General features: G+C 49.4%; 1 protein-coding gene across 1 annotated transcript in view; it reads right to left on the reverse strand.

The window, feature by feature from the left end:
* Positions 1-25,224, reverse strand: part of ANGPT4 (angiopoietin 4) — a 43,280-nt gene extending 18,056 nt beyond the window's left edge. Inside the window, exon 1 of the mRNA XM_056844191.1 lies at positions 24,901-25,224. Coding sequence (XP_056700169.1) covers positions 24,901-25,224 — 324 coding nt within the window. The remainder of the gene's footprint in view (positions 1-24,900) is intronic.
* Positions 25,225-27,792: the final 2,568 nt, after the last annotated feature.

Genomic DNA, 27,792 nt, shown 5'->3' on the forward strand with positions numbered 1-27,792 from the left:
ATCCCTGCCTCCCGAAAAAAATAAAATAAATCTCCTCTTGGAGAAATTAATCTAGAGAAATGTTGGCAAACAGTAATGTTGGAGGCTCGGTCTGTCCTCGAAATCCCTCTGGTTTTCAAAACTTCCATGTAGTTTCCCCCACTCTCCCCGAATTACAGCTCCAAACAGAGATAGTTCCTCCATGGGGAAAAGCTTTGGAAGATGGACTCTATGGCATTATGTTAGGGTTGCCAGCTCCAGGTTGGAAACTACCTGAAGATGTTGGGGGTGGAGCCAAAAGAAGATGGGGTTTGGGGAGGGGAGGGACTTCGATGGGGTATAATGCCATACAGTCAACCTTACAAAGCAGCCATTTTCTCCAGGTGAAACTGATCTCTATCACCTGGAGATCAGTTGTAATAGCGGATGGCAGTGGGAAAAATTGATGGAGAGATAGGGTTGCCAGGTCCCTTTTTGCCACCAGCAGGAGGTTTTGGGGCGAAGCCTGAGGAGGGCAGGGTTTGGGGAGGGGAGGGACGTCAATGCCATAGAATCCAATGGCCAAAGCGGTCATTTTCTCCAGGTGAACTGATCTCTATCGGCTGGAGATCAGTTGTAATAGCAGGAGATCTCCAGCTACTACCTGAAGGTTGGCAACCCTATGGCGAGAAGACAAATCGATGGCAACCTGGCCAGGCTACAGCAGTGGTTAAATCCAAACTGGGTGTCCCTCTCCCAGCTCCAGGGACACCCAAAGCAGATTTAAAGGTGGCAGCACTTTAGCAGGAGGGTTCCAAAGGGAGGCTTCGGCGAGAGGATTCTGAACTGGAATTCGCATGGAGGGTTGCTATACTTGGACTCAACAAGGATCAGGACTAGTTGGCTCACCACAGGAAGTACTGTAGGGGCTGTGGCTCAGTGGCAGAGCATCTGTGTGGCATGCAGAAGGTCCCAGGTTCAATCCCCGGCATCTCCAGTTAAAGGGACCAGGCAAGTACGTGATGTGAAAGACCTCTGCCTGAGACCCTGGAGAGCTGCTGCCAGTCTGAGTAAACAACACTGACCTTGATGACTGGGTAGAAGAAGAAGAAGAAGAGTTGATTTTTATATGCCGACTTTCTCTACTACTTAAGGGAGAATCAAACCGGCTTACAATCACCTTCCCTTCCCCTCCCCACAACAGACACCCTGTGAGGTAGGTGGGGCTGAGAGAGTGTGACTAGCCCAAGTTCACCCAGTTGGCTTCATGTGTAGGAGTGGGGAAACCAACCTGGTTCACCAGATTAGTGTCCACCGCTCACGTGGAGGAGTGGGGAATCAAACCCAGTTCTCCAGATCAGAGTCCACCACTCCAAACCACTGCACTTAACACTACACCACACTGTCTCTCTAGGGGCTGTGGCTCAGTGGTAGAGCATCTGCGTGGAATGCAGAAGGTCCCCAGTTCAATAACCGGCATCTCCAGTTAAAAGGACCAGGCAGTAGGTGATGTGAAAGGCCTCTGCCTGAGACCTTGGAGAGTTATTGCCCATGAGAATAGACTATACTGGCCATGACGGACCATGGATCTGATCCAGTATAAGGCAGCTTCATGTGTACTGGCCCCTCATTATACACATACATACACTATTTGGATTTAGGGTTGCCAGATCCCTCTTTGCCATCAATGGGAGGTTTTTGGGGCGGAGACTGAGGAGGGCGGGGTTCAGGAGGGAGGGGCTTCAATACCATAGAGTCCAATTGCCAATGCGGCCATTTTCTCCAGGTGAACTGATCTCTATTGGCTGGAAATCAGTTGTAATAGCAGGAGATCTCCTGCTGCCACCTGGAGGTTGGCAACCCTATTTGGCTGCATTCTGCTCTGCTATTTCATCAGCAGTCAGGAGTGTTCTGCCCCCCACTCCAAGCGGATCCTTTAATCTTCTGGCTGGGGCTCTTTTTAATTAGTACCCTGCATAATTATCACATCCATGTCATGGGGGTGCCCTGACCTGGATAGGCCCAGGCTAGCCTGATCTCAGATCTCAGAAGCTAAGTAGGGCTGGCCCTGGTTAGAATTAGGATGGGAGACTTTCAAGGAATACCAGGGAGGTGATGCAGAGGCAGACAGTGGCAAACCGCCTTCCAGCGTCACTTGCCTTGGAAACCCTACGGGGTTGCCATAAATCAGCTGAGACTTGAAGGCACAAAAAAAGTCATGGGGGTCCTCTGTCCAGCTCTAATCTGGTGAACCAAGTTGGTTTCCCCACTCCTCCACATGAGTGGCGGTGCACAGAGCCTAGAAGGTTAAAATTGTCTCTTTAGGTTATCTGGGCTGTGTAACCGTGGTCTTGGTATTTTCTTTCCTGACGTTTCGCCAGCAGCGGTGGCCGGCATCTTCAGAGGAGTAACACTGAAGGACAGTGTCTCTCAGTGTCAAGTGTGTAGGAAGAGTAATATATAGTCAGAAAGGGGTTGGGTTGAGCTGAATCATTGTCCTGCAAAAAGTATCAAAGGTAATGTGCTAATCATAGTCCTGTAAGTACCAAGCTAATGTGCTAATGACGGTGTGGTATGTTAATGTGGAACCATTGTATCCTGAAGTGATCTGATAATGTGTGCAATCCAAAGCTAATCTGCATGGCTATTGTTGACTGTAGTCTTTGTTAGTCTGGAGGTTTTCAGGACAGGAAGCCAAGCCTTATTCATTCTTAAACTTTAGGATACAATGGTTCCATTTTAACATACCACACCCTCACTAGCACATTATCTTGATACTTACAGGACAATGATTAGCACATTACCTTTGATACTTTTTGCAGGACAATGATTCAGCTCAACCCAACCCCTTTCTGACTATATATTACTCTTCCTACACACTTGACACTGAAAGACCCTGTCCTTCAGTGTTATTCCTCTGAAGATGCCTGCCACAGCTGCTGGCGAAACATCAGGAAAGAAAATACCAAGACCACGGTCACACAGCCCGGATAACCTACAAGAACCAATGAACTCTGACCGTGAAAGCCTTCGACAATATTTTAAAATTGTCTCTTTCAAATTTTATCTCCATGTAGAGAAAATGATTTGTGTAGGTTATTCTATTAGAAACGGATATATTTTTGCCATTTATACTAACATGTAAAGGTTTAACACAGTGTAGTAAAATAACTGATGTTAGAAGGCTGGAATAGATAATATTTCGATATCTCTATAAACCATATTTCTGTGTTGGGTGAATGTCCTGACTTGTGAAGGCCATGCAGATATGTAACGTTTATGTATGTTCTCTTTTCCTGTATTTCCCCTACCCTTTTCCTTTATAATAAAAATAAAAAACACTATTTTTAAAAAAAAGAGTGGTGATTTGGAGCAGTGGACGCTAATCTGGTGAGCAGGAGTTGGTTTCCCCACTCCTACACATGAAGCCAGGTGGGCGACCTTGGGCTAGTCACAGCTCTCTCAGCCCTACCTACCTCACAAGGTGTCTGTTGTAGGGAGGAGAAAGGAAGGGGATTGTAAGCCGGCTTGATTCTCCCTTAAGGGGTAGAGAAAGTCGGCCTAGAAAAACCAACTCTTCTTCTTCTAGGCAACCTAAAACTTCATGTATCTGATGAAGCGAGCCGTGGCTCGCAACTGCTTCTGCCCCAATAAATGCGCTTCCCCAGGGCTCTCTGTTGTTTTGGCTGCAGCGCACTAACACAGCAACCCCTCTGGAATTTGTCCTTTAGGGAACAATTTGTCTTCTCTGCGCGGTTTCCAGATTTCACAATACCAAGTGTTGTTTATGAACTATGGGAGATTTAAATAGCAGTTTGCATGGGGGTATTCTTTTGCTTTTGCTTGAATGGTCATGGTTATGAGTGTTTTTTCAGCATTGTTTTTTTCCCTTTATGGAGTGACTGTACCCTGACGTCTCATATGAGGAGAGGTTCGGTGGTGTGTCCCTGTTTAAGCTTGTGTGGTGTAGTGGTTAGAGCATCAGGCTAAGACCTTTGGAGGATGGATGGTATGAAATTATACACTGCTGATAGGATTGCCAGGGGGTGGGCCTTGGGGAGGGATGGTAGTAGGGTATAATGCCATAAAGTCCACCCTCCAAAGCGACCATTTTCTCCAGGGGAACTGACCTCTGTCATCTGGAGATCAGACATAATTCCAGGGGATCTCCAGGCCCCACCTGGAGGTTCCTCCCCTGGCTCCACCCCCTACATTTCCAGGAATTTTCCAACCTACAGTTGGCACCCCACCTGGAGGCCACAGAAGTTGCCAATCTCTGATCTGGATAGGCAACCGATAGGGTTGCCAGGTCCCTCTTCGCCACTGGCGGGAGTTTTTGGGGGCGGAGCCTGAAGAGGCAGCGGTTTGGGGAGGGGAGGGACTTCAATGCCATAGAGTCCAATGGCCAAAGCGGCCATTTTCTCCAGGGGAACTGATCTCTATCAGCTGGAGATCAGTTGTAATAGCAGGAGATCTCCAGTCAGTACCTGGAGGTTGGCAACCCTAGCAACCGGTCTGAGAGGCAGCTAAGCTACAATTGACCCTGTGGATAAGAACATAAGCAAAGCACTGCTGGATCAGACCCAGGCCCATCAAGTCCAGCACTCTGTTCACACAGTGGCCAACCAGATGCCTCTAGGAAGCCCCCAAACAAGACGACTGCAACCCGGAGCTGGCAACCGTATTCATTGCCATAGATGCAATACATCGATGTTAGTTGAAAGGCTAGGTTATCCTTTCAGTAGAATTGCATGAATTACAAAATCTGTTTGTTGGTTTTTTTTCTATTACATATTTGTTGAGAACCACTTTGGGGGCTACGGCAACACATTTTGAAAATAGAGAGACAGACAAATCGCTGGCATAGAAGCCTGATCCATGAAGTTAAGCTAATGGATGGTCAGGATCTGGCCGAGGGTACTCAGCCGGCTTCATCGCAGGCCAGTGGACGCTTGCGGAAGACGGAAAGCTGCTTTGGGTTTAGGACACAAATGAAAGACAGATGTCGCTTCCTCTTTCTTAATCCGCCAGGGAGATGAGTTTCCCAAAACTCTTCTATTTTTAGGAGAAAGTTATAAATGCGGCGTTTGTTCGATATGATACATTCCAGGTGCCCGTTTCTTGGAAGGACTGGTGGGAGACGGGGAAAAGAGATCAAAAGCTGGTCAGGCCACTGGAAAATAGAAATGGGCAGTGGGCAGGGGAAAGAGGCAGCAAGATAAGGGCCTGGCAGGGGTGTTGTGCCACCAGAAAAGCTACCCAATCTTCCTGCCAAAACTAAATAATCCGGACTAGAGTTTCCACTTTATTCCAGTCATTGTTCAGTCTCAGTGGTTTTGAACAGCCTTTTCAATTTTCTATAAGCATGAGTTCTATGTTTATGTGAGCTTAGGGTTGCTAGGAAAAGAGGAAGACCCAACAAGAGATGGATTGACTCAATAAAGGAAGCCACGGCCCTCAGTTTGCAAGATCTGAGCAAGGCTGTCAAGGATAGGACATTTTGGAGGACATTGATTCATAGTGAGTCAGAAGCTACTTGATGGCACTTAACACACACACAAACACAGGGTTGCCAACTTCCAGGTACTAGCTGGAGATCGCCTGCTATTACAACTGATCTCCAGCCAATAGAAATCAGTTCCCCTGGAAAAAATGGCCGCTTTGGCAATTGGACTCTATGGCCTGGAAGTCCCTCTCCAAATCCTGTCCTCCTCTGGCTCCACTCCAGTTCCCCTGGAGAAAATGGCCGCTTTGGCAATTGGACTCTATGGCATGGAAGCCCCTCTCCAAACCCTGTCCTCCTCTGGCTCCACCCCAAAAACCTCCCGCTGGTGGTGAAGAGGGACCTGGCAACTCTGTGTGAGCTGTTCCATTCTCTTGGGCTGTACCCGCTAGGCAAAGGCAAATGTTTTGCTTGTATCCACTGGCAGGCAAGCAGAGACGCTCAGGGAAAGGGAGGGGAAAGAGTCTCAGCATCATTGCCTGCAATGCAATGATGTCGTTTACGGCACACACTGGAAGTAATGCCATCACATTCCTGGCAACATGAAGACACTCCGGTATTTGGCAAAAACTCTACGGTAAAATGAATACTATGATAGAGGTTTTGCCCAAATACCAGTGTCCCTGCAGCACCAACCATGTGATTATGTCACTTCTGGAGCGCACCAAAGTGACTCTGCTGCCTTGCCAGTGACGACACCATGACGCTGGTATAGGCCTCCCCCACTGCCAGTAAATCCCCAACCCACCCCAACCCATGGGTTGCCTTGGTTACCTGGCAACCCAAATCGTGACAGTAGCATGACAACAGCACAGGGAGCATGATGCAGCCCACGTGGGATGTGAAAGGAGGACCACGGCTAACAAGGGCGAAAAAACGGATGGCCCCGTGCCTTGAGGAATCTCTGCTGCAAGTGAAAACTGAGCAATGATGGCACCAGAGAATTGACCACCAGAGAAAGCCCCCCTTGCGTTGAATCCACACAGGTTGTGAAGATGACCTGCCCCTGTCCTGGGCAGCCAGAACACAGATATGAACATACAAAGGTACTTTATACTGAATCAGACTCTCTGTCCATCAAAGTCAGTATTGCCTACTCTGACTGGCTGTGGCTCTCCAGGGTCTCAGGCGGAGGTCTTTCACATCACCTACTGCCTGGTCCTGTTTTACTTGGAGATGCCGGGGATTGATCCTGGGACCTTCTGCATGCCAGGGAGATGCTCTGCCACTGAGCCACAGCACCTCCCCAATGCTGCCTCTGAAGAGGGAAATCCCACTTAGCCTTGGGTAGACCTCCCCTCCAAGCCCTTGACTTCGTTCTTGAAAAGCTTTCTTTGCCACTCATCTTGGCTACATCCCAAGGCAAGGAATTCCATGAGTCTTCCTGCACTGGGTGAAAACCCTGACTTTTGTCCATCCTGAAGTTATGCCAAGTAATCACCGCGGACGACCCAATAAGAGAGAAGCGGAAGATGCATCTCTACCCATTCTCTTTGCTGCATACATAAAGTTCTCAACCCCTAGGTTGTTGAGGTCACAGGACAGTGACTTTGCAGGCTGCTTCTGTGACAAAGGAAACAGTGATCATCTGTATTCACCCAGGGACGACACTTATGCCGCAGTAAAGTTGAGTCGAGCTCTTTGGAGCTCCCTGTTTAACAGTTTGGTCCGAAGCAGAGTTACACCCTTCTGTTTCCATTGAAATCAATGTGCTTAGAAGACTAATAGAAGCCAAATTGACTAAACTGAGGCTATCGTACTTTGGTCACCTTATGAGAAGACAAGAGTCACTGGAAAAGACAATAATGTTAGGAAAAGGTGAAGGCAGCAGGAAAAGAAGAAGAAGAAAAGGAAGAAGAGGAAAAAGAAGAGGAAGAGGAAGAGGAAGAGGAAGAGGAAGAAGAAGAAGAAGAAGAAGAAGAAGAAGAAGAAGAAGAGCTGGTTTTTATATGCCAACTTTCTCTACCATGTAAGGGAGACTCAAACCGGCTTACAATCACCTTCCCTTCCCCCCAAAACAGACACCCTGTGAGGTAGGTGAGGCTGAGAGAGTGTGACTAGCTCCAGGTCACCCAGCTGGCTTCATGTGTAGGAGTGGGGAAACCAGTTCACCAGATTAGCCTCCGTCGCTCATGTGGAGGAATGGGGGATCAAACCCGGTTCTCCAGATGAGAGTCCACCGCTCCAAACCACTGCTCTTAACCACTACACCACGCTGGCTCTCTGCCCCAAAAAGAGAGGATTGACTCCATAAAGCAGGAGTGGGGAACCTCTTTTCCGCCAAGAGCCATTTGGATATTTATAACATCATTCACGGGCCATACAAAATTATGCCTTGAATAGAGGCTATTCCTGTCCGCGGGAGGGGACGGATTGCCAGTCTTAGATCCTTCTGAGCTAGACATCTGCCAGGACCCACGAAGGGCCAGACCAAATGATTTCGCGGGCCTTAAATGGCCCCCGGGCCTGACGTTCCCCACCCCTGCCATAAAGGAAGCCACGGCCCTCAGTTTGCAAGACCTGAGCAAGGCTGTTAATGATAGGGCATTTTGGAGGTCATTAATTCATAGGGTCGCCAGGAGTCGGAAGCGACTTGACGGCACTTGACACACACAGAAGACTGCAATTTAGGTTAAGATCGCACTGTAAGCAGACTGCAATAAATTGCATTAAATTAGACTTTGTTATGAATTTAAAAGGGGAGGGACAGATTTACAGAAGAGGCCTGTTGCCGATTGTTAGGCACGATAGCTGAATTGGACTTCTGGGCTTGGAAGCGGAATGCCTCCAGTTGTCAGATGCCAGGGCACAGTCAGTATGGGAAGGCAGTGACCAGCGGGCCCTGCCTAGGGGCTTCCCTGTGGCATCTGACTGGAAGCAGGATGCTGGACTAAATGGACTATTGGTCTGATCCAGCAGGTCTAGTCTGATATTCTATATAGGGTTGCCAACTTCCTGGTGGTGGCTGGAGATCTCCTGCTATTACAACTGATCTCCAGGCAACAGAGATCAGTTCCCCTGGAGAAAATGGCCGCTTTAGCCATTGGACTCCATGGCATTGAAGTCCCTCCCCTCCCCAAATCCCGCCCTCCTCAGGCTCCGCTCCAAAAACCTCCCACTGGTGGCCAAGGTATTGCAGAATGAAGTCATCTTAATGTCTTATTGTTGCCACAGGAGATGTATGCGGACAGTTTTTGTAAGCGTCTCAAATCATCAGAAGATGTCTGGTTAGATGCTTTTCTCTCAGCTCCGCTTTTTTGTATTGCATTAAATTATTCCTTATCATAGATGGGAGTTTTTCTGTTTTGCCTGTTTTCTCAGAGTCATAAAACCATTTTGCGAGCTGCTGTATGTAATTTGCATGATAATACCATTTGATGCTTTGAACCCCTAAGCTGTCTCTGCAGCTTTCGTTCAGGCCTTCCATTCTGCCAAGTCTTTGCTTCTTTTTCCTCCAAGTAAATTTAGACAGGTGCCACACTTACCCATTTTGGATGACTCTATTTTAATTAGTATTGTTTGGAAGGGGAAAAAACCACAATAGATTACTCTATTGATCAATGGCCATAGGGAACAACTTAGTTTTATTGGTACATGCAAACATAACCCAGGTGTTGTATCAAACAACTGGATTCAATTTAGATTCTAAACAAAATTCCCATACTGACTGTGCCGTGGCGTCTGACAACTGGAGGCATTCCGCTTCCAAGCCCAGAAGTCCAGTTCAGCTACCATGCCTAACAATCGGCAAAATCTTGAACAGGCACAACTGCTGCATCATTCAGGAATAGGGTTGCCAACCTTCAGCTGGAGATTTCCCACTGTTACAACTGATCTCCAGCCAACAGAGATCAGTTCACCTGGAGAAAATGTCTGCTTTGGCCATTGGACTCCATGGCATTGAAGCCCCTCCCCTCCCCAAACCTCACCCTCCTCAGGCTCCGCTCCAAAAACCTCCCACTGGTGGCAAAGAGGGATCTGGCAACCCTATTAGTGGGTGCCACAAAAGGTGATGGCGGCCTACGGGCACCCCATTGGGGACTCCAGGTCTAGTGTCTGTTGAAATTTAGGGGACAGAAACAGCTTAAGGAATCAAGAATCAAGAAGAGTGATATTGAGACTCCCCAAAGCCGACTAGAACGTTGGGACCACCTTACGGTCAGCAATGAAGACTTCCCACCAAAGGAGTAGCGCTCTCCCAGAATTACAACTGATTTCCAGATGACTCAAATCAGTTACCCAGGAGAAAATGGCTGCTTTGGAGGGTGCACTCTATGGGAATATACCCTCCTTTGATCCCTCCCCTCCCCAAACCCCATTGTCTCCAGGCCCCACCCTCAAAATCTCCAGGTATTTCCAAACCCAGAGTTGGCGACCCTACGAGGAAGGTGGATTTTGTCTTTCACTTCTCTGACGCGGGAAGGGAAAATTTGAGGAGCAGAGCGGCTCAGGAGCATGTCTGGAAAGCGTTCCGCCAAGCCACATGGCTTCCCCCTTTCAAAGCATCGTCGTTAATCTTCCAATTGCACAGGACAAATATTTTGTTTATATCAACAAACAAATTCTGCGAACCCGGTACAGTAAACAACGGCAAAGGGGGCGGGGGGGGGGCAGCAAGCCAGGAGGAACGCCACTGGAATATGGCACCCCCTTGCTTCGACTTGGCATCTTACATGCTTGTGAAAATTGAACAGCCAACTGCTAACCAGGCATAATTCATCACACAAATTAGCCAGAGCCTTCAGGGGTAGAGGGATCAACAATCTGCTGCTAATTAGCCTTTGTCAGAGCTGAACCGAAATGACTTACTGTCTTTTGCAAACATTTTTTTTCCGCAGTGCAAAAAAGACTCCCCTTCTTGGCAATTTTCCAGCACCCCAAGTGAGAAAGGCCTTTTATGCAAAGGTTGTTCCCGTTGAGGTCACTCCCCCCCCCCGACTACTTTGGGGCTTCGTTTTAATAATGCATGTATTTTCCGACCTTCAGGAGTTGCCCCGCTCTCCCCTCATGTTTTCCCCGTGTTTTCAGGATGCTATTTTACCCCAAGTTTAAAATCTGCTTCGATCCCAAATCGAAAGCCGACCTTGTGTTTCATGAGGTCTTTAAGTATGCTACAACGGCAGCCAGAGTGGTTCTGGCAAGAACCTGGAAGCAAATGCAAATACCGGAAATAGAAGATTGGAAAGAAAAACTGCTAGATTATGCTAGTATGGCTAAAATGACTTTTAGGCTGAATCCCAATCATAACGAATTTACAGAACAATTTGACGAAAACTGGGAATCATTTTACACTTACATGATTTCCAGTTAATTAATTGATTGATATATATCGAATAGCACTAGAATATATAATAGGCAATGTTTTATCCACTATGTTCCAACCATTCACCATGTAACTCCTGGGTTTCTAAATGGTATAATACATTTTTATTATGTAATAGGTAGATAATCTGACTGATCTTTATATCCTTATTATCATAATCACATATTTAGATATATTTTATCTTACCTAACTAACATTCAAGCTTGTTATATGGCACTATATTCGACTATGTTTATTTTCTTTTCGATGTTATTATATTGTTTTTGTACATTAAACGGTTACCCTTCCCTTCTTTTCCTTTCTGCATCCCCTCAATTATAAAAATAAATCTTAAAAAACAAAAACAACAAAAAAAGAAAGCCGATCTTGTGCATACCTGTCACTTCGGGTTTTTCTCCCCATGCCCACTCTCGCTTCTCCTTCCCCCGCATCCATCCCTCTCACCCAACCCTACCCCTAGCGAGAGAATAATGCTGGAATATCATTTCTGTTACCTTTGGCGATGGCATTATGTAGCCAAAGCAGATTGTTCAATTACACTATCCCATTCATTGAGTGAGCTCTGGTGGGCTCAGCTCACCTTTGAGAATAATTCACGAGAAGAAGAGCAAGAAAGTGGAAATAAAGTTGGGTTGCCAACCACCGGTTTGGGCCTGGAGATCTCCCAGAATTGCAATTGATCTCCAGATGTTAGAGATCAGTTCCCTTGGAGAAAATGGCAGCTTTGGAGGGCAAAGTCTATGGCATTAGACTGCTGAGGTCTCTCTCCCCCATAAATGCTACCCTCCTCAGGCTCCACCTCCCAAATTTCCAGGACATCTCCAGGCCCCACCCGGAGGTTGTCAACCTTAGTTCCCAGCCATGCATGCTGCCAGCCTCAGCTCACACAGAGACAGTTCCTGCTGAATCTAGAAGGATATTACTCTCCCCAGGGAAAAAGGACATTTCAGTAATCCCGAGGCTTTTAAAAAATCTCAGGATTAACACAGGAAATGGGGAGGGGGGGAGAGGAAGTGGCTGTAACGAAGTATGAATTTTGTGAAAGCAAACATGCAAAGGCAAGATCACGGAAGGATTTATTTTTTAATAAAGGGGATCAGATTGTTCTTAATTTTTTTTTAAAAAAATGAGAATTTGTTCACAAATTCAACAGGTTTTTCTCAGCATTTGAATGAGACCTGTGGGTGGTTGTGAGAAAAGCGCTTCGTTTGATGTGGCATACATCTCTGGAATGATCGAGCGAGCAGGGCATCTTCCTCTGACCCCCTCTTATTAGCTTAGGGCTCAACTGCATATCCCATGTTTATTTAAAATGATTTCTTTTTTTTTCATTCGCTAATTTAGCTGCCTGGATTGCTTTATCAAGGAAGAGAAACATGTGGGAACAGAGAGAAGGGGTAACGTTCACCCTTTCCTCCCTGCCTGGACATTTTTTCCCCACTAAACATAGCTGCCTTTTCCCTTGCTGGGTGGGAAAATGGGGATGGCTGTAAGTTTTCCTTTCCAGAAACAAAAAGAACGGGGGGGGGGGGGGGCTTTTACCGGGAAGAAGAAAAAGAAGAAGAAGAAGAGCTGTTTTTTATAGGCTGACTTTCTCTACCACTTAAGGAAGAAGCAAACAGGCTTACAATCACCTTCGTTTCCCCTCCCCCACAACAGACGCCCTGTGAGGTAGGTGGGGCTGAGCTCCAAGAGAGTTGTGACTAGCCCAAGGTCACCCAGCTGGCTTCATGTGTAGGAATCCAACCCAGATCTCCAGATCAGAGTCCACTGCTCCAAACCACTGCTTTTAACCACTACAGATGAGGAAAGGGCAAATGTTTCTCTCTTTCATGTCCACTTGCCCAACTCTCTTTCCTCTCCCACAAACACCGTACTCTTCTTTGATAAAAACAACCACAGAGTCTGCATTTGGGAGGGGCCGTGGCTCAGTGGAAGAGTCTCTGCTTTGCATGCAGAAAGTCCCAGGTTTAATCCCTGGCATCTCCAGTTGAAAGGACCAGGCAGTACATGATGTGAAAGACCTCAGCCTGAGACCCTGGAAAGCCGCTGCCAGTCTGAGTAGACAATACTGACCTTGATGGGACAAGGGTCTGATTGAGCAGATGGCAGTTTCATGTGTTCATAGAAGAGCCTCTGCTTTGCATGCAGAAGTTCCCAGGCTCAAGCTCCAACAGGCACCAGGCAATAGGTGATACGAAAGACCTCTGCCTGAGACCCTGGAGAGCAGCTCCCAGTCTGAGTAGACAATACTGACCTTGATGGGACAAGGGTCGGATTCAGTAGAAGGCAGCTTCAGATGCATGATCATGGGAAAGAATACACCCATGAAAATCATAATGGAATAAATTGTACCATCTCTTGCAGCCCTGCATCAAAACATATACCTGCTTGGCATTGTATCCTCCAATCAAGCAAGAGAAGGGTCTTTCCCAGGGAGAGGCCATGGCTCAGAGGCAGAACATGCGGCAGGTCCCAGGTTCAGTCACCAGTATCTCCATTTAAAAGATCTGGCAGTAGTGAAAGACCTTTGCCCAAGGCCCTCAAGAGCCACTACCAGGCTTAGACAATACTGACTTTGATGGACCAAGGGCCTGTCTGATCCAGTATAAAGCAGCTTCCTATGTGCCACACTGTTAACTGGAGATGCTGGCCATTGGACCTGGGTAAGGTGATGTTCATCCGCCTTCCCAATTTTCAATCCAAGGAGGTATATCTGTCTAATCATGCCACAAACAATGGCCCTAGGGGTACGAAGAAGGACTAGGGAAGGAGCAGGTGTTTCTTGGCTGTAGGCTCAGGTCTCTGGAGAGGTGGCACATGCATTTTCTAAATAAATACTGAATAAATAAATAGAACTGGTATATCCTGCAAAGACTTCCAAAACACAGTGTCTCCAGTTCTGAGAACAGCCCTAGGATTGGGGGTTGATTCTTCTTATAGCCCTAGGATTCAGGATTGAGCCACTTCCTACTTCCTGCCTGGCCCTGGATCCCTCTTCTGAAACCCAGCAGGGAGTGTAGCTATCCATACCGAAATGCACATGTACAAAATAGGGTTGATAGATCCGGGTTGGCAAAACCCTGGATGTTTTCTTTTGTGGGGGGGGGGGAGCCCAGGAAGGGTAAGGTTTGGGGAGGGGACCGACCTCAGTAGGGTACAATGCCATAGAGTCCATCTTCCAACACAGTCATTTTCTCCAGGGGAACTGATCTCTGTATCTTGGAGTTCATTTGTAATTCAGAGATCTCCAGCCACCACCTGGAGGTTGGCAAGCAGGCTTCCGACCAAGTCTCTCCAGAGCATTCGAAAAGCTGACTCATTAATCATCGCTCCCCTCCCTCTTTCAGGCAACCCAGAACCGGAGCACTTATCTACCCACCCACCCCCCGGCTTCAGTCCATGTTTGCATACGAACTAAAATTAATTTCTCCCAAGATGAAAAATAACCAGCTGGCAAAGAACACCAATGCCCTGCTCTGTTGCACTCATTTTAGATAAAACAAGAATAACAAGCTGAAAACATCAAAAGTGCCAAGGAGGGAAAGGGATGGAAGGGGGGGGGGTTGATCCTTCTTTTGTGGGGGGGGAGGACTGGAAGCCCAACCCAAGCTTTGGGTCTCCCAGGGAAGCCTGCAAAGGAAGGCGGAATTTGTTCAAACACCACTTACAAGAAAGAGAGAAAGAAATCCAGAGGGCATTCCAAGACCCTTCTGGGAGACTGGAGTTTGGCTACTGTGGATGAGTCTAGCTGGGGTGGGACTGGGAGATCCTCCAGAATTGCAGCTGATCTCCGATGACAGGGATCACTTTAGGGTTTCCAGAAGGGATGACAACCTCCAGGTGGCACCTGGAGATCTCCCACTATTACAACTGATCTTTAGATAATAGAGATCAGTTCCCCTGGAGAAAATGGCCGCTTTGGAGGGTGCACTCTGTGGCATTGTACCCTGCCGAGGTCCCTCCCTTCCCCAAATCCCACATTTCCCCAAACTTCACCACCCCAAATCTCCAGGAGTTTCCCAAATCAGCTGGCAACCCTAGTTGCCAGGTCCCTCTGGCCACTGGCAGCAGATAGGGGTGGGTGGGTTGGAAAACTGGAGGATGGACCCTGGGGAGGGCATGGACCTCAGTGGGGTAGAATGCCATAGAGTCCACCTTCCAAAGCAGCCATTTTCTCCAGGGGAACTGATCTCTGTAGTCTGGAGATCAATTGGAATAGTGGAAGATCTCCAGGCCCCACCTGGAGGTTGACAACCCTAGCAGGGCCACTTATTGTTCTTATGTTCTGCAGCTCATGAGACCATCTTCCACAGTGCTGAAGCAAACTTGATTTAACCCTCACCAAGGGCATGTATCTATTCATTTCTTAAAAGAGACCTACCAGGGCAGAAATTACATCTTCTCCCTAATCTAGGGTTGCCAACCTCCAGGTGGAGGCTGGTAATTTCCCAATATTACAACTGATCTCCAAGCGGCAGAGATCAGTTCACCTGGAGAAAATGGCTGCTTTGGAAGGCAGACTTAATGGCATGATACTCCATTGAAGTCCCTTCCTTCCCCAAACCCTGCCCTCCTCACGCTCCACCCCCAAAATCTCCAGGTATTTCCCAACCTGGAGCTGGAAACTCTACCCGAATCCCCTATTTGTGGAGGCTGATTATGGCCTCAAGGGAAGGCACACTGCTAGGGTTGCCAACCTCCAGGTACTAGCTGGAGATCTCCCGCTATTACAACTGATCTCCAGCTGATAGAGATCAATTCCCCTGGAAAAAATGGTCACTTTGGCCATTGGACTTTATGGCGTTGAAGTCCCTCCCCTCCCAAACCCCGCCCTCTACAGGCTCTGCCCCAAAAAAACTCCCGCTGGTGGCGAAAAGGGACCTAGCAACCCTACACACTGCACATGCTCACATGCATTCTCGTCCTCCTTCTTAACTGTCCAAGGTCTCAGCAGCCGACGACCTTTCTCATTAACTGGCCAACTAATTTTGGGTTGCATTTTCTGTTCTTTCACAACACCCCCACCCCTGGTCTCCCGCCCTCCTGCTTTCTACTGGCTTGTTTTTTCAGGACTGGAATCCAAAGAAAACAGGTCCCAGTAAGTGGTTCCAGCTGGAGTCAGAAAAACAGCCCTCTCCCTTGGAAGAGGAGCATCGAGGCATGGGGGGGGGGGCTTACGGGGGTCATGGAGCTTTTGGAGAGGCAGCCAAAAGGAGCTCTGAATGCCGTATTCACCCCAGTTGCTGCCTAAGCCACTGCTGTACCGAGGTTGCCGCAAAACACCAAGCCAATGACCAGCTTCTTTTCCACCCTTTTCCACTTCCTGCTTGGAGAACATAAGAACATAAGAAAGGCCCTGCTGGATCAGACCAAGGTCCATCAAGTCCAAAAATCTGAGAGCCGGCGTGGTATAGTGGTTAAGAGTAGTGGTTTGGAGCTGTGGACTCTCATCTGGAGAACCGGGTTGGATTCCCTGATCCTCCACAGGAGCAGGGTGAACCGGGTTGGTTTCCCCACTCCTACACACGAAGCCAGCTGGGTGACCTTGGGCTAGTCATACTCTCTCAGCCCCACCACCTACCTAACAGGGCATCTGCTGTGGGGAGGGGAAGGGAAGGTGACTGGAAGCGCCAGTTTGAATCTTCCTTAAGCAGTAAAGAACGGTGGCATATAAAAACCAACTCTTCTTCTTCTTCTTCTTCTTCTTCTTCTTTTCACACAGTGGCCAACCAGGTGCCTCTAGGAAGCCCACAAACAAGATGACTGAAGCAGCATTATCCTGCCTGTGTTCCACAGCACCTAATATAATAGGCATGCTCCTCTGATCCTGGAGAGAATAGGCGTGCATCATGGCTAATATCCATTTTTATTAGCCATGGATAGCCCTCTCCTCCATGAACATGTCCACTCCCCTCTTCAAGCCTTAGAATGATAGAATCATAGAGTTGGAAGGGACCACCAGGGTCATGTAGTCCAACCCTCTGCACAATGCAGGAAATTCATAACTACCTCTCCCCCACACTCCCAGTGACCCCTACTCCATGCCCAGAAGTTGGCCAAGTTGGCCTCCTTCTCATGAACTGCCTAAGGTCATAGATCCAGCATTGCTAACAGACGGCCATCTAGCCTCTGTTTAAAAACCTCCAGGGAAGGAGAGCTCACCACCTCCCAAGGAAGCCTGCTCCACTGAGGAACTTCTCCAACTGTTAGAAAATTCTTCCTAATGTCTAGACGGAAAGAGGATGGGTATGGATTCTTTGTGCCTCACCGTCACTGGAGAAGGCTGCAGGAGCTTATTAGGCTTCTGCTGCAGAGCTTGTTCTGGGGATCATCTGGTCTACTGCTACTGTTTTCAAGAATTTCCCAGGGGCCGCGGCAGCTGTGTACACACGAGGGAAGAGGGAGGCCTCAGACAGCAACGAGGAATCCCTCCAAAGGACCACAGAGAGGAGTTCCCAGCATAAACCTGCTGACTACCTTCTAAGAATGGCTACTTTTGCAGCTTGCTTATGGGACACCAGGGTCCAGGGTCAGCTTAGAAAGCCGTCTGGAAGATGTTCCCCAGTTGCTTACTCTAGACTGCATGAGGTGCCTAGACCCATACTGGGGTGAGCCAAGACCTTTTCCTCTCTGCAGTGGTGGATTACCCGAAGAGAAGAGTGCCTCTTGGCACATGCAGAGCGACTCGCTGTCATCTAGGGTTGCCAATTTTCAGGTGGTGGCTGGAGATCTCCAAGGTTTACAACTGCATAGACCAGTTCACATGGAGAAAATGGCATCTTTGGAAGGAGGGCCATTGAAGTCCCTCCCCTGCCCAAATCTCACCATCCTCAGGTTCCACCCCTAAAATCTCCAGGTATTTCCCAACCCGGAACTGGCAACCCTACGGCAGGGTTGATTGATTGACTGTTAATCCATTTTTAAAAAACTGTTTTTAAAATCAGCTACAAAGAGCGCCCAATTAATCAGGCAACACACTTTTTAAAAAATGGTAATTAATTTCATTGCAAGAACATAATAAAGATGCAGGCAGCAAAGGCCTCCAAGAGGCACCCCTACGCCCCTTCTGTTCCAGGACAAAGGAATACCTTTTGTAAGCCTTCACCCTCCTGTGGCATTTGTGTGCATCATCTAAAATCTCCTCACACTAGGGATGCCAGCCTCCAGGTGGGGCCTGGAGATCTCATGAACACATGAAGCTGCCTTACTGAACCAGATCCTTGGTCCATCAAAGTCAGTATTGTCTACTCAGACCAGCAGCGGCTCTCCAGGGTCTCAGGCAGGGGTCTTTCCCATCCACTACTTGCCTAGTCCCTTTTACTGGAGATGCCGTGGATTGAACCTGGGACCTTTTGAATGCCAAGTAGATGCTTCACCTCTGAGCCACAGCCCCTCCCATCTCCTAGAATGACAACTGATCTTCAGATGATAAGAGAGTAGTCCCCCTGGAGATAGGGATGCCAGCCTCCAGGTGGGACCTGGGGATCCCCTAGAATTACCGCTCATCTCCAGACTACAGAGATCAGTTCCCCCTGGAGATAAGGGGTGCTTTGGAGGGTGGACCCTATGGCACGGTACCCCACTGAGGTCCCTGTCTTCCCCAGGCTCCACCCCCCAAATATTGAGGAGTTTCCCAGCCTGGATCTGGCAACCCTAAACCCCTCATCCCCAGCCAGTGGGCAGGAGGGACCTGGCAACCTATTCCCACCCCCTTGAGAACTACCGTTTGACTCATATGTAAATGTATGGAAATTGAATCAATCAGTCCTTGAAGTGCCTAAAACTCATTTGGTTGACTGGCGAAAAACCCTTGCTTGCAGAGTAATGCTCACTTGAGTTTAATAGGACTTACTTTTGCATAAACAGCTTTAGGATTGCACGATGAGATGCATCAGTCACATGACAGCCCTGCTTGCCACACACCTGACCCCCCCCACAGCTTCCCCCCATCCATTACAGATCGCTCTCCATCCCCAACATCATTTGCTAACATTTGCCCCACTTTGAAATTTTGCACAATTTCTTTGTGCCTGTAGTTAGAAACATTATCAACATCAACATCCTGAACCTCTCAGGCTGCCTACCTCACAGGGTTGTTGTGGGGATAAAATGGAGGAAGGGGAAAGCCATGTATGCCACCCTGGGCTTCATGCAAGGAGGGCAGGAGAGAGAGAGAACGGGAGAGGGAGAGGAAGATAAAGATGCCCAGGGTAATGCTGATCACCATGTTGGGGTCAGGAAGCAATTTTCCTCCAAGCCAGATTGGCCAGGGATCCTGGAGGTTTTTTGGGGGGGGTTTTTTGGGCATGGAGCAGGGGCCACTGGGTGTGTGTGGGGGGAGGTAGTTGTGAATTTCCTGTGATGTGCAGGGGGTTGGACTAGATGACCCTGGTGGTCCCTTCCAACTCTATGATTCTAAGAAAGGCTTATGTGTCTGCAAAGGTCTGTCTTACCCTCGCTTCTGAAGGGGGGCATTAATAAAGTGGCCCTAGCATTTGTTTTGGGGTTTTTTTAGAACTTCGCTTTGCCTACAAAAATTATTCATTGCGCCATGGCTCTGTTGGCACTGGCTAGGAACAGCTGCGACTCAAAGACATTCAGTGACTTTGCAGTGGCTTTTACTCGCTGGGGTTGACCTGGCTGATGGTTGCCCACTCGTCACTCCATGAGTATGACAGAGATGGAGATGTGCATGTCCAGCCGCACCTGCTGTCCTCCTGCAGAAATCTGCAGTACTCATGTGCAGGTGGGCGCATCCTCCTCAACAGCCAAGCATCTCTAAGGTCATTTATGCAGGGGGGAATTTGTGTTTGGTTTACTGCACAGTTTTCTGTTCCAAATTCTCAAACACTATATGCATAAGGGATTCTCCCCTCCCTCCCAAAATTCCAGGAGTACCTTGTGATTAATTTTGCATCCCCAGTGAATCACAGAGCTTCTGAGCCCCTTCCCCTGAAAACGCAGCCTTGTTGCCCTTTACTTGGAGGGGGCGGGTCAGCTCTTAAAGGGGCTGCGTGTGCTTTTGCTGGGTATTCCTCCCCGCCTTTCTTCAACAGCTCCCTGCTGGGAGCTGCCTTCCAACCTCTGCAGCCTCTCTTCGGTGTCTTCCTGCACATTTCATGAAGGTTTAACTCCCTCTTTTGTGCTTTGCTTTGAGGGAAGGGGTTGGATGGGAGGGACAGACACATGGAAGGGAGAAGCTAAAATGGGCGGCGGGAGAGAAACCTGAAGTTAAGAGCTATGCATGGAAATGGGGTGAATTTGCGTCGCTCTTGCCTCGAAACAGTATTTAAATTTGTCCTAAAACAGGATCCTAGAACTGCGGGGAAGAATGAGGCCAGAGCGAAGTCACGTGCGAAGGTTGGTAAAATCATGAATAATGCAAAAGAAGCCTCGAAGCAGTCCAGCAGGGACTACGAACTAAATACCCCTGCATAAATGGTCCAACAGGCCCTCTCCGGCCCATTAGTATTGCCAGCCTCCAGGTGGGTCTTGGAGATCTCCCAGAATTATAACTGATCTCCAGACAACAGAGATTGGCCCCTTGGAGAAAGTGGCCATTTTGGAGGGTGAACTCAGTGGCGTTATTCACCACCAAGGTCCCTGCCATCCTCAAGCCCCACTTCCAAATCTCCAGGAATTTCCCAACCTGGAGTTGGCAACCCTACTCCACCCTGCCACCCCTGCGAAGCAAAACAGGACCAATGATTTCCCAGGAGCCACCTCTGGGAAACAGACTGAGGAGTCATGTTGGTCTACGGTGGAAGAGCTTGATTCGAGTCCAGTAGCACCTTACAGAGAGCCAGCATGGTGTAGTGGTTAAGAGAGGTGGTTTGGAGTGGTGGACTCTGATCTGGAGAACCGGGTTTGATTCCCCACTCCTCCTCCTCCTCCTCTTCTTCTTCCTCTTCCTCTTTTTCTTCTTCTCCTTGACATTCAAGTTTTTCAGGCTATAAGCTTTCGAGAGTCAAAGCTCCCATCAACTCTTGGTATCTAAAATCTTGTTCTCTAAGGCCAAAAACGCATGGTCCCTTAACCCACTTTATTCCCTGCTTCATCTAGGATCAAATTTACCTGGGCTGGGGGGAAAACTGTACGCATTACCTTGAAAAGCAGGGACGAAACTGTGCCAATTGATCCATGTAAACAGAAAGTGCAGGAGACATGAAGTTCCTGTTTAGTTTGGCACACACCCCACGCCCCCGGTGATTGGTCATTTCAAATTGACCAATGAGGGCCTTCTCTGCCCTGGGAAACAACCAGTCACCGGGGGCGGGGGTGTTGCAAGCTAAACAGGAACTGTGCACGTCCCCTGCACTTTCTGTTTACATGGATGGATTTGCACACAGTTTCGTCCCTGCTTTTCAAGGTAATGCGTACAGTCTCCCCCCAGCCCTGGTCAATTTGATCCTGGCTGAAACGGGGAATAAAGTGGGTTAAGGGACCATGCGTTTTTGGCCTAAGATGCTATTGGACTCAGATCTAGCTCTGGGAAACGGGCTGTCAGATCTTATGAGTACCCCATTTAGAATGCCTATCTACAGGGGATGCTTAAGGTCGGTGGGTATCACCCTCCACAGCTCCCATCCCGTTTCCCTGAAGAGAAGGACCCCGGGACCCTGCCTGGTCCCCCCTGTGGTGCAAATTTCATTCCAGCTGCTCCACCGAGCCAAACTGACATGGAGCTATTTGCAGGACTGACGTCAGCAGGCGCTGCTCAGGCGGCCCGTGTGGGGTCAGATGGTGCTTGGGAGAAAAGCAAGTCTTTCTGCTGGCTGTGACCATCGCCTGTTTCAGAGGCCGGTGTATTTGAACTTCGAGCCATGGGGGGCTGGGCTGGCCTGCTCAGGAAGTTCCCAAGCCCCTCACTTGAACTGACAGCTTTAAAAGAAAAAACCCTAAATTGTAATTTTACAGCTCTTTTACTTAATCAGGGGAAATGTGCACATTGCATTCTATTCAATTGCTCAGCAAGAAGTCCATCTGCTCCCAAAGACCCACTCAAAGGCTCTTGCTGGGGAAATACCTGGAGATATTGGGGGGGGTGGAGCCTGGTGATGGTGGGGCTTGGGGAGGGGAGGCACCTAACAGGGTACAACAGGGTACAGAGTCCGCCCGCCAAGGGAACTGGTCTCTGTCATCTGGAGATCAGTTGTAATAGCAGGAGATCTCCAGGCCCCATCTGGAGGTTGGCAACCCTACCCACCCAGCTAGTCAGTGCGAGGGCACTGTGATTTTTGTCAGGAGGGCTGTGGCTCAGCAGTAGAGCATCTGCTTGGCATGCAGAAGGTCCCAGGTTCAATCCTCGGCTTCTCCAGCTAAAAGGACCCGGCAGCAGGCGATGTGAAAGACCTCTGCCTGAGACCCTGGAGAGCTGCTGCCAGTTGTAGACAGAGAGCTGCCAGTGGCTGACCTTGATGGACCAAAGGTCTGATTCCCCATAAAGCAACTTCATACGGAGGGGCCATGGATAGGTTTGCCAACATCCAGGTACTAGCTGGAGATCTCCTGCTGCGTTCTGGACCAGTTGCGGTTTCTGGAGCAACTTCAAGGGTAGCCCTGCATAGAGCGAGTTACAGTAGTCTAACCTGGAACCATGCAGAAGGTCCCAAGTTCAATCCCTGTCATCTTCAGTTAAAAGGATCAGTGATGTAAAAGACCTCTACCTGAGATTCTGGAGAGCCGCTGCCAGACTGAGTAGACAATGCTGACCTCTATGGACTGATGGTCCGATTCAGTAGAAGGCAGCTTCGTGTGTTCATGCGCTTGAATATCTTTGAAGCTAATATTTGCAATACCTTTAAGCAGACTGAGCTCTTTGCATTTTGCTTTCTCCTGTTTTGCACTTAGCCTCCCCCATAGGCATATACAGACACACACATATCTCGCTACTGGCCAGAAGAAATCCCTTTTGGATATGAATTTACTTGACCCCGGGAAGCAAGACATGGAAACAAAATGAATGAATTTCGTTCTCGCTTGGAAGCCACACCCAGGGACCTCAGACCCCGATCCCAACTGTGGGTGGATATGGAAACTTACTGCAGGAGGAAGCAAACTGAGATTCAGAGCCTCCCCCACCCCCCCCCCCGCCGCCGCCAGAGAGCATATACAGGTCATTACTCATTGGGGAAGGGAAGGCACTCTGCACATGCTCAGTTGCACTGTCTAGTGGCTCTGCCCTCATCCCTCCTGCTTACAAATGCAGCTGAAGAGGCCGGGTTAACATGAGGCTAGATGGCCATCTGCCAGCAATGCTGATTCTATGACCATAAGCAGATGATGAGAGGGAGGGCATCTTGGCCATCTTCCGGGCATGGGGTATGGGTCACTGGGGGTTTGGGGGGGAGGTAGTTGTGAATTTCCTGCATTGTGCAGGGGGTTGGACTAGATGACCCAGGTGGTCCCTTCCATCTCTATGATTCTTTGATTCTATCCTCCTCCACTACCATAAATTTGGAACCTTTTAGTCAGACCTTGTCATGGCTGTTCCGCTCAAGGCTTCTCCTTTTACAGAAAAGAAACTGAGGTTGAATTGAGTCTAAGGTTGCCAACTCCAGGTTGGAAAATTTATGGAGAATTGAGGAAGGCCCCGGGGTGGGCAGGGTTTGAGGGGGAGGGACCTCAGCAAGGTATAAGGCCACAGAATCCACCCTCCAAAGTATCCATGTTCTCCAGCAGAACTAGGGTTGCCAGGTCCCTCTTCGCCACGGGCGGGAGGTTTTTGGGGCGGAGCCTGGAGAGGGCGGGTTTTGGGAGGGACTTCAATGTCATAGAGTCACACATGAACACATGAAGCTGCCTTATACTGAATCAGACCCTTGGTCCATCAAAGTCAGTATTGTCTACTCAGACCGGCAGCGGCTCTCCAGGGTCTCAGGCAGAGGTCTTTCCCATCACCTACCTGCCTAGTCTCTTTAACGGGAGATGCCGGGGATTGAACCTGGGACCTTCTGCATGCCAAGCAGATGCTCAACCACTGAGCCACAGCCCCTCCCCAACTGCCAAAGCGGAGCTGATCTCTGTCGACTGGAGATCAGTTGTAATAGCAGATCTCCAGCCATCACCTGGAGGTTGACAACCCTATCTACACATCACAGTAGCTTTCGTCCCCCCCACCCCACTCGCAGGGTCACGGGGATGGTTCTGAGCATGAGCAGAGTGCCTTTTCCTAGCCGTCGAGCTGTTCCTTGATATCGAGCCCCAGGGTCTCCATGTCTGAAGTAAGGTTGCCATCCTCTAGGCTGGCCCTGCAGATCTCCTGGAACGACAACTGATCTCCACATGACAGAAACTGATTCCCCTGGAGAAAGTGGCTTCTTTGGAGAGTGGACTGTATGGTATTATACCCTGCTGTGGTCCCTCTGTCCTAACGTTGCCAACTCCGGGTTGGGAAATACCTGGAGATTTTGGGGGTGGAGCCCGAGGAGGGCGGGGTTTGGCGAGGGGAGGGACTTCAATGCCATAGAGTCCAATTGCCAATGCAGCCATTTTCTCCAGGTGAGCTGATCTCTATCAGCTGGAGATCAGTTGTAACAGCAGGAGTTTGCCAGCTAGTACCTGGAGGTTGGCAAACCTACTCTGTCCCCAAAGCCTTCCCTCCCCAGGCTCCACCCCCAAAGTCGGGTACCCAAGGTTGGGTGGGATGAAAAAAATGCATATAAATAATGAAACAATATAATTTATTAGAAGGCCTATATAAGAATTAAAATTATTTAAAAACCATTAAAATAGCACAATGGCGTTTCTTAAGGTTGATGTCTGTCACCACAAGCCAAACGCACTCCGGCCTATAGGGCCTTCCTCAGTGGTCTATTTAAATCATATATAAAACATGCACACACATTACAAATATATTTACATTTACAGGCAACATACAACCGACCAGGGATGTAATACGTTGTGATACGGCAAATGGTTGTATATATTACCAATTACACCAACATCTGGTGGTATTGTCTTAGGTTTTTATGCTGGGCTGTATATGTCTCCCGCATAAGTTGTGCGCAAGTATCAACCTATTCAAGTATCAACCTATTTCTCACCCTGGAGATGGGGACCTTGGTCCTGCCCCTTGAACCCGGGCCGCGCTCTTTCCCCACATGCCCCTTACCTTCAGCAGCCACTGGGTGTTGTTCTCCAAGACCCTCTCCAGTTGCTGGACCCTCTGCACGGGGTGGTCGGCCACGCTCTGCAGCAGAGAGCCGAGGGGGGCGTCCCGCTGCAGGGCGTTGACGTCGAAGGTCTCCCCGGGGTGCCGGCAGGGGGGCAGGTCGGCCTCCGGCAGGACAAAGGTGTAGCTGCAGCGCCCGTGCTGGACCCGGTGGGACCGCCGGCGGATGCCCCCCTCGGCCGCCCTCCGCTGGCTGCCCTCCGCCCAGAAGGTGGCCAGCAAGGTGCCAAAGGCCAACGCTTGGAGAGAGTGAATCTTCCCCATGCTCCCAGGAGATTCTCGGGGCAGAGGCTGCGAGTGAGAATGAATGACTGGCCCTCCTGGGGTTCTTCTTGCTCCCGCGCGCCAGGTGGCAGAACCTGCAGCGGCGTCCGGCTTTCCTTTGCAAGGCACGGCACGGCAGCCCTCTCCCTCCTTCCAGATCCCAGCAAGGCGGCACTGCCCCTCAGCCTTTCCCTCCTCCCCTTTTCGGCTCTCTTCCTAGCAGCCCCTCAGCCCTTTTAAAAAACATGATGCTGGCTCCGGCAGCAGCCTGTAAAACAAATAGCAGAACATTTTGATGCTTCCCTCTCCCCCCCCTTCCACTCTCTCCTTCCTATCCCACTGCAGGAGCTCAAGTTTCAGATGGGAGGTTGGGACACACTCGCAGCCAAGACTACAACGCTTTCGGAAGGCCTCAATGCAAAACTCAGACTGGCTCGGGGATCTGATGCCGTTGATCCACCAGGAATCTGTCTATACTATGCAGGGCAGTGCTTGCTCCCGTATTTGGGGGACCTCTTAGCACGGCATACTTGTAGAGCTGCCAGCCTCCAGGTGGAGGCTGGAGATCTCCTGCTATCACAACTGGCCTTCAGGCGAAGAGATCAGTGCACCTGGAGAAAATGGCCACTTTGAAAGATGGAAGAAGAGGAGACAAGAATTGATTTTTAATATGCCGACTTTCTCTACCACTTAAGGAAGAATCAAATCGGCTTACAATCACCTTCCCTTCCCCTCCCCACAACAGACACCCTGTGAGGCAGGTGGGGCTGAGAGAACTGTGACTAGCCCAAGCTCACCCAGCTGGCTTCATGTGGAGGAATGGGGAAACAAATCCAGTTCACCAGGTTAGCCTCCGCCGCTCATGTGGAGGAGTGGGGAATCAAACCCGGTTTGCCAGATTAGAGTCCACCACTCCAAACCACCACTCTTAACCACTACACCATACTGGCTCTATGGACTCTATGGCATTATACCCCACTGAAGTCCCTCCCCTCCTCAAACTCTGCCCCAAAATCTCCAGGTATTTCCCAACCTGGACCTGGCAACCCTAGACACTTGGTAACCCCTTAATTGGATGGAGACAAGGCAAAAACGAGTCTCACCAAAGAAAGTTGCAGATATTTGTTTTGGAAACGGTGGCACTTATTATTTAGGGTATTTTGTACTCCCTTTTCCTACCGATCACTAGGGCTGCCAACCTTCAGGAGGGGACAGGAATTCTCCTAGACAGCCACACATTCTTCGGGCCAGGGACCACCAGCAGATTGTTGTTGGTAGAGTGTAAGGCTCTTGGGGGGGGGGCATACCAGGAAAGGGGGTCCCACAGGTACAATGGTCCCAGACCAGGAGATCTCCAGTCTCTACCTGGAGGTTGGCAGCCGATGTGCGGGATCGGCATGCCCCGGTCTTGAATCTGCCTGTTCACATAGATAACCATACGTAGCACGCGCTGTCCTTTTCTATGCCTCCCCACATCTCACCGCTTCCCGTACCCTCAGACTGGCCCAGGGAGCTGGCCAGCTCTGGGACTGTTTCTACTCGACAGGTCCTTAATCCCTCTCCTCCAGGAGGGAGGCACGGCAGATAGCAAGTCACCAATGCAAACGGTGTTTCTTTTGACAACCCCCTCCAGGGCTCACAGGTCGCTTCTCGAAGAGTGATTCTCTGATGAGTACCAGCTGTGACCTCGCTGGGTTCAGAGAAGTGGCACGCGGACGCGAGTGAGGACTTCTTCCTTTCCGTCTATTTATAATATTCCAGGGAACTCAGTCCAGGCATCGAAGGAAATTTTCCAGCCAGTTAAAGAGAACGACAGCCCCTTCGTGATCCCCATAAGAGGACTTTGGGGTCCTAGCCTGACACGTTTGCAGTTCTCAATATTGCCAGATTACCCTATGAACTGAAAGCAGAATGAGTGGGAAAGGGGATTGTCGCTCCCCAGTTTCCAAATGGGGCTGCCTGTTGTGAATTTCTATAGGCAAACCTTGGTATTAATCTGGATAATTCAGGAAATGGCTCTGTAAGGAGAGGAGGAAGAGGAAGAGGAAGAGAATCATTGGTTTTTACACCCTGCTTTTTATCTGCCTTTAAGGAGTCTCAAAGTGGCTTCCCCCCTCACAATAGGAACCTTGTGAGGTAGGTGGGGCTGAGAGGGTTCGGAGTAGGGTTCCCAACCTCCAGGTACTAGCTGGAGTTCTCCTGCTATTACAACGGATCTCCAGCCGATAGACATCAGTTCACCTGGAGAAAATGGCTGCTTTGGCCATTGGACTCTATGGCATTGAAGTCCCTCCCCTCCCCAAACGCCGCCCTCCTCAGGCTCTGCCCTAAGTAGATGCTTTACCAGTGAGCCATTGTCCTTCCCCAACACTGGGAAAAATAAGAAGAAGAAGAGCAGGCAGCCTCCCTCCCCTGTCCATGCCAACCCCCTCTGGGTCTCCACCAGTAGCCGTCTAGCCTTCAACCTGGGGTGGTCCTGATGGAGAGGTGGGCCTCCAGCTGTAGGGGAGTGGCAATGGTTCTGGATCCCCATCCAGGACTTTCCCCCAGGGACCCAGAATCACTACA

Source organism: Euleptes europaea, chromosome 2 (genome assembly GCF_029931775.1).
Source record: "Euleptes europaea isolate rEulEur1 chromosome 2, rEulEur1.hap1, whole genome shotgun sequence".
Taxonomy (NCBI): domain Eukaryota; kingdom Metazoa; phylum Chordata; class Lepidosauria; order Squamata; family Sphaerodactylidae; genus Euleptes; species Euleptes europaea.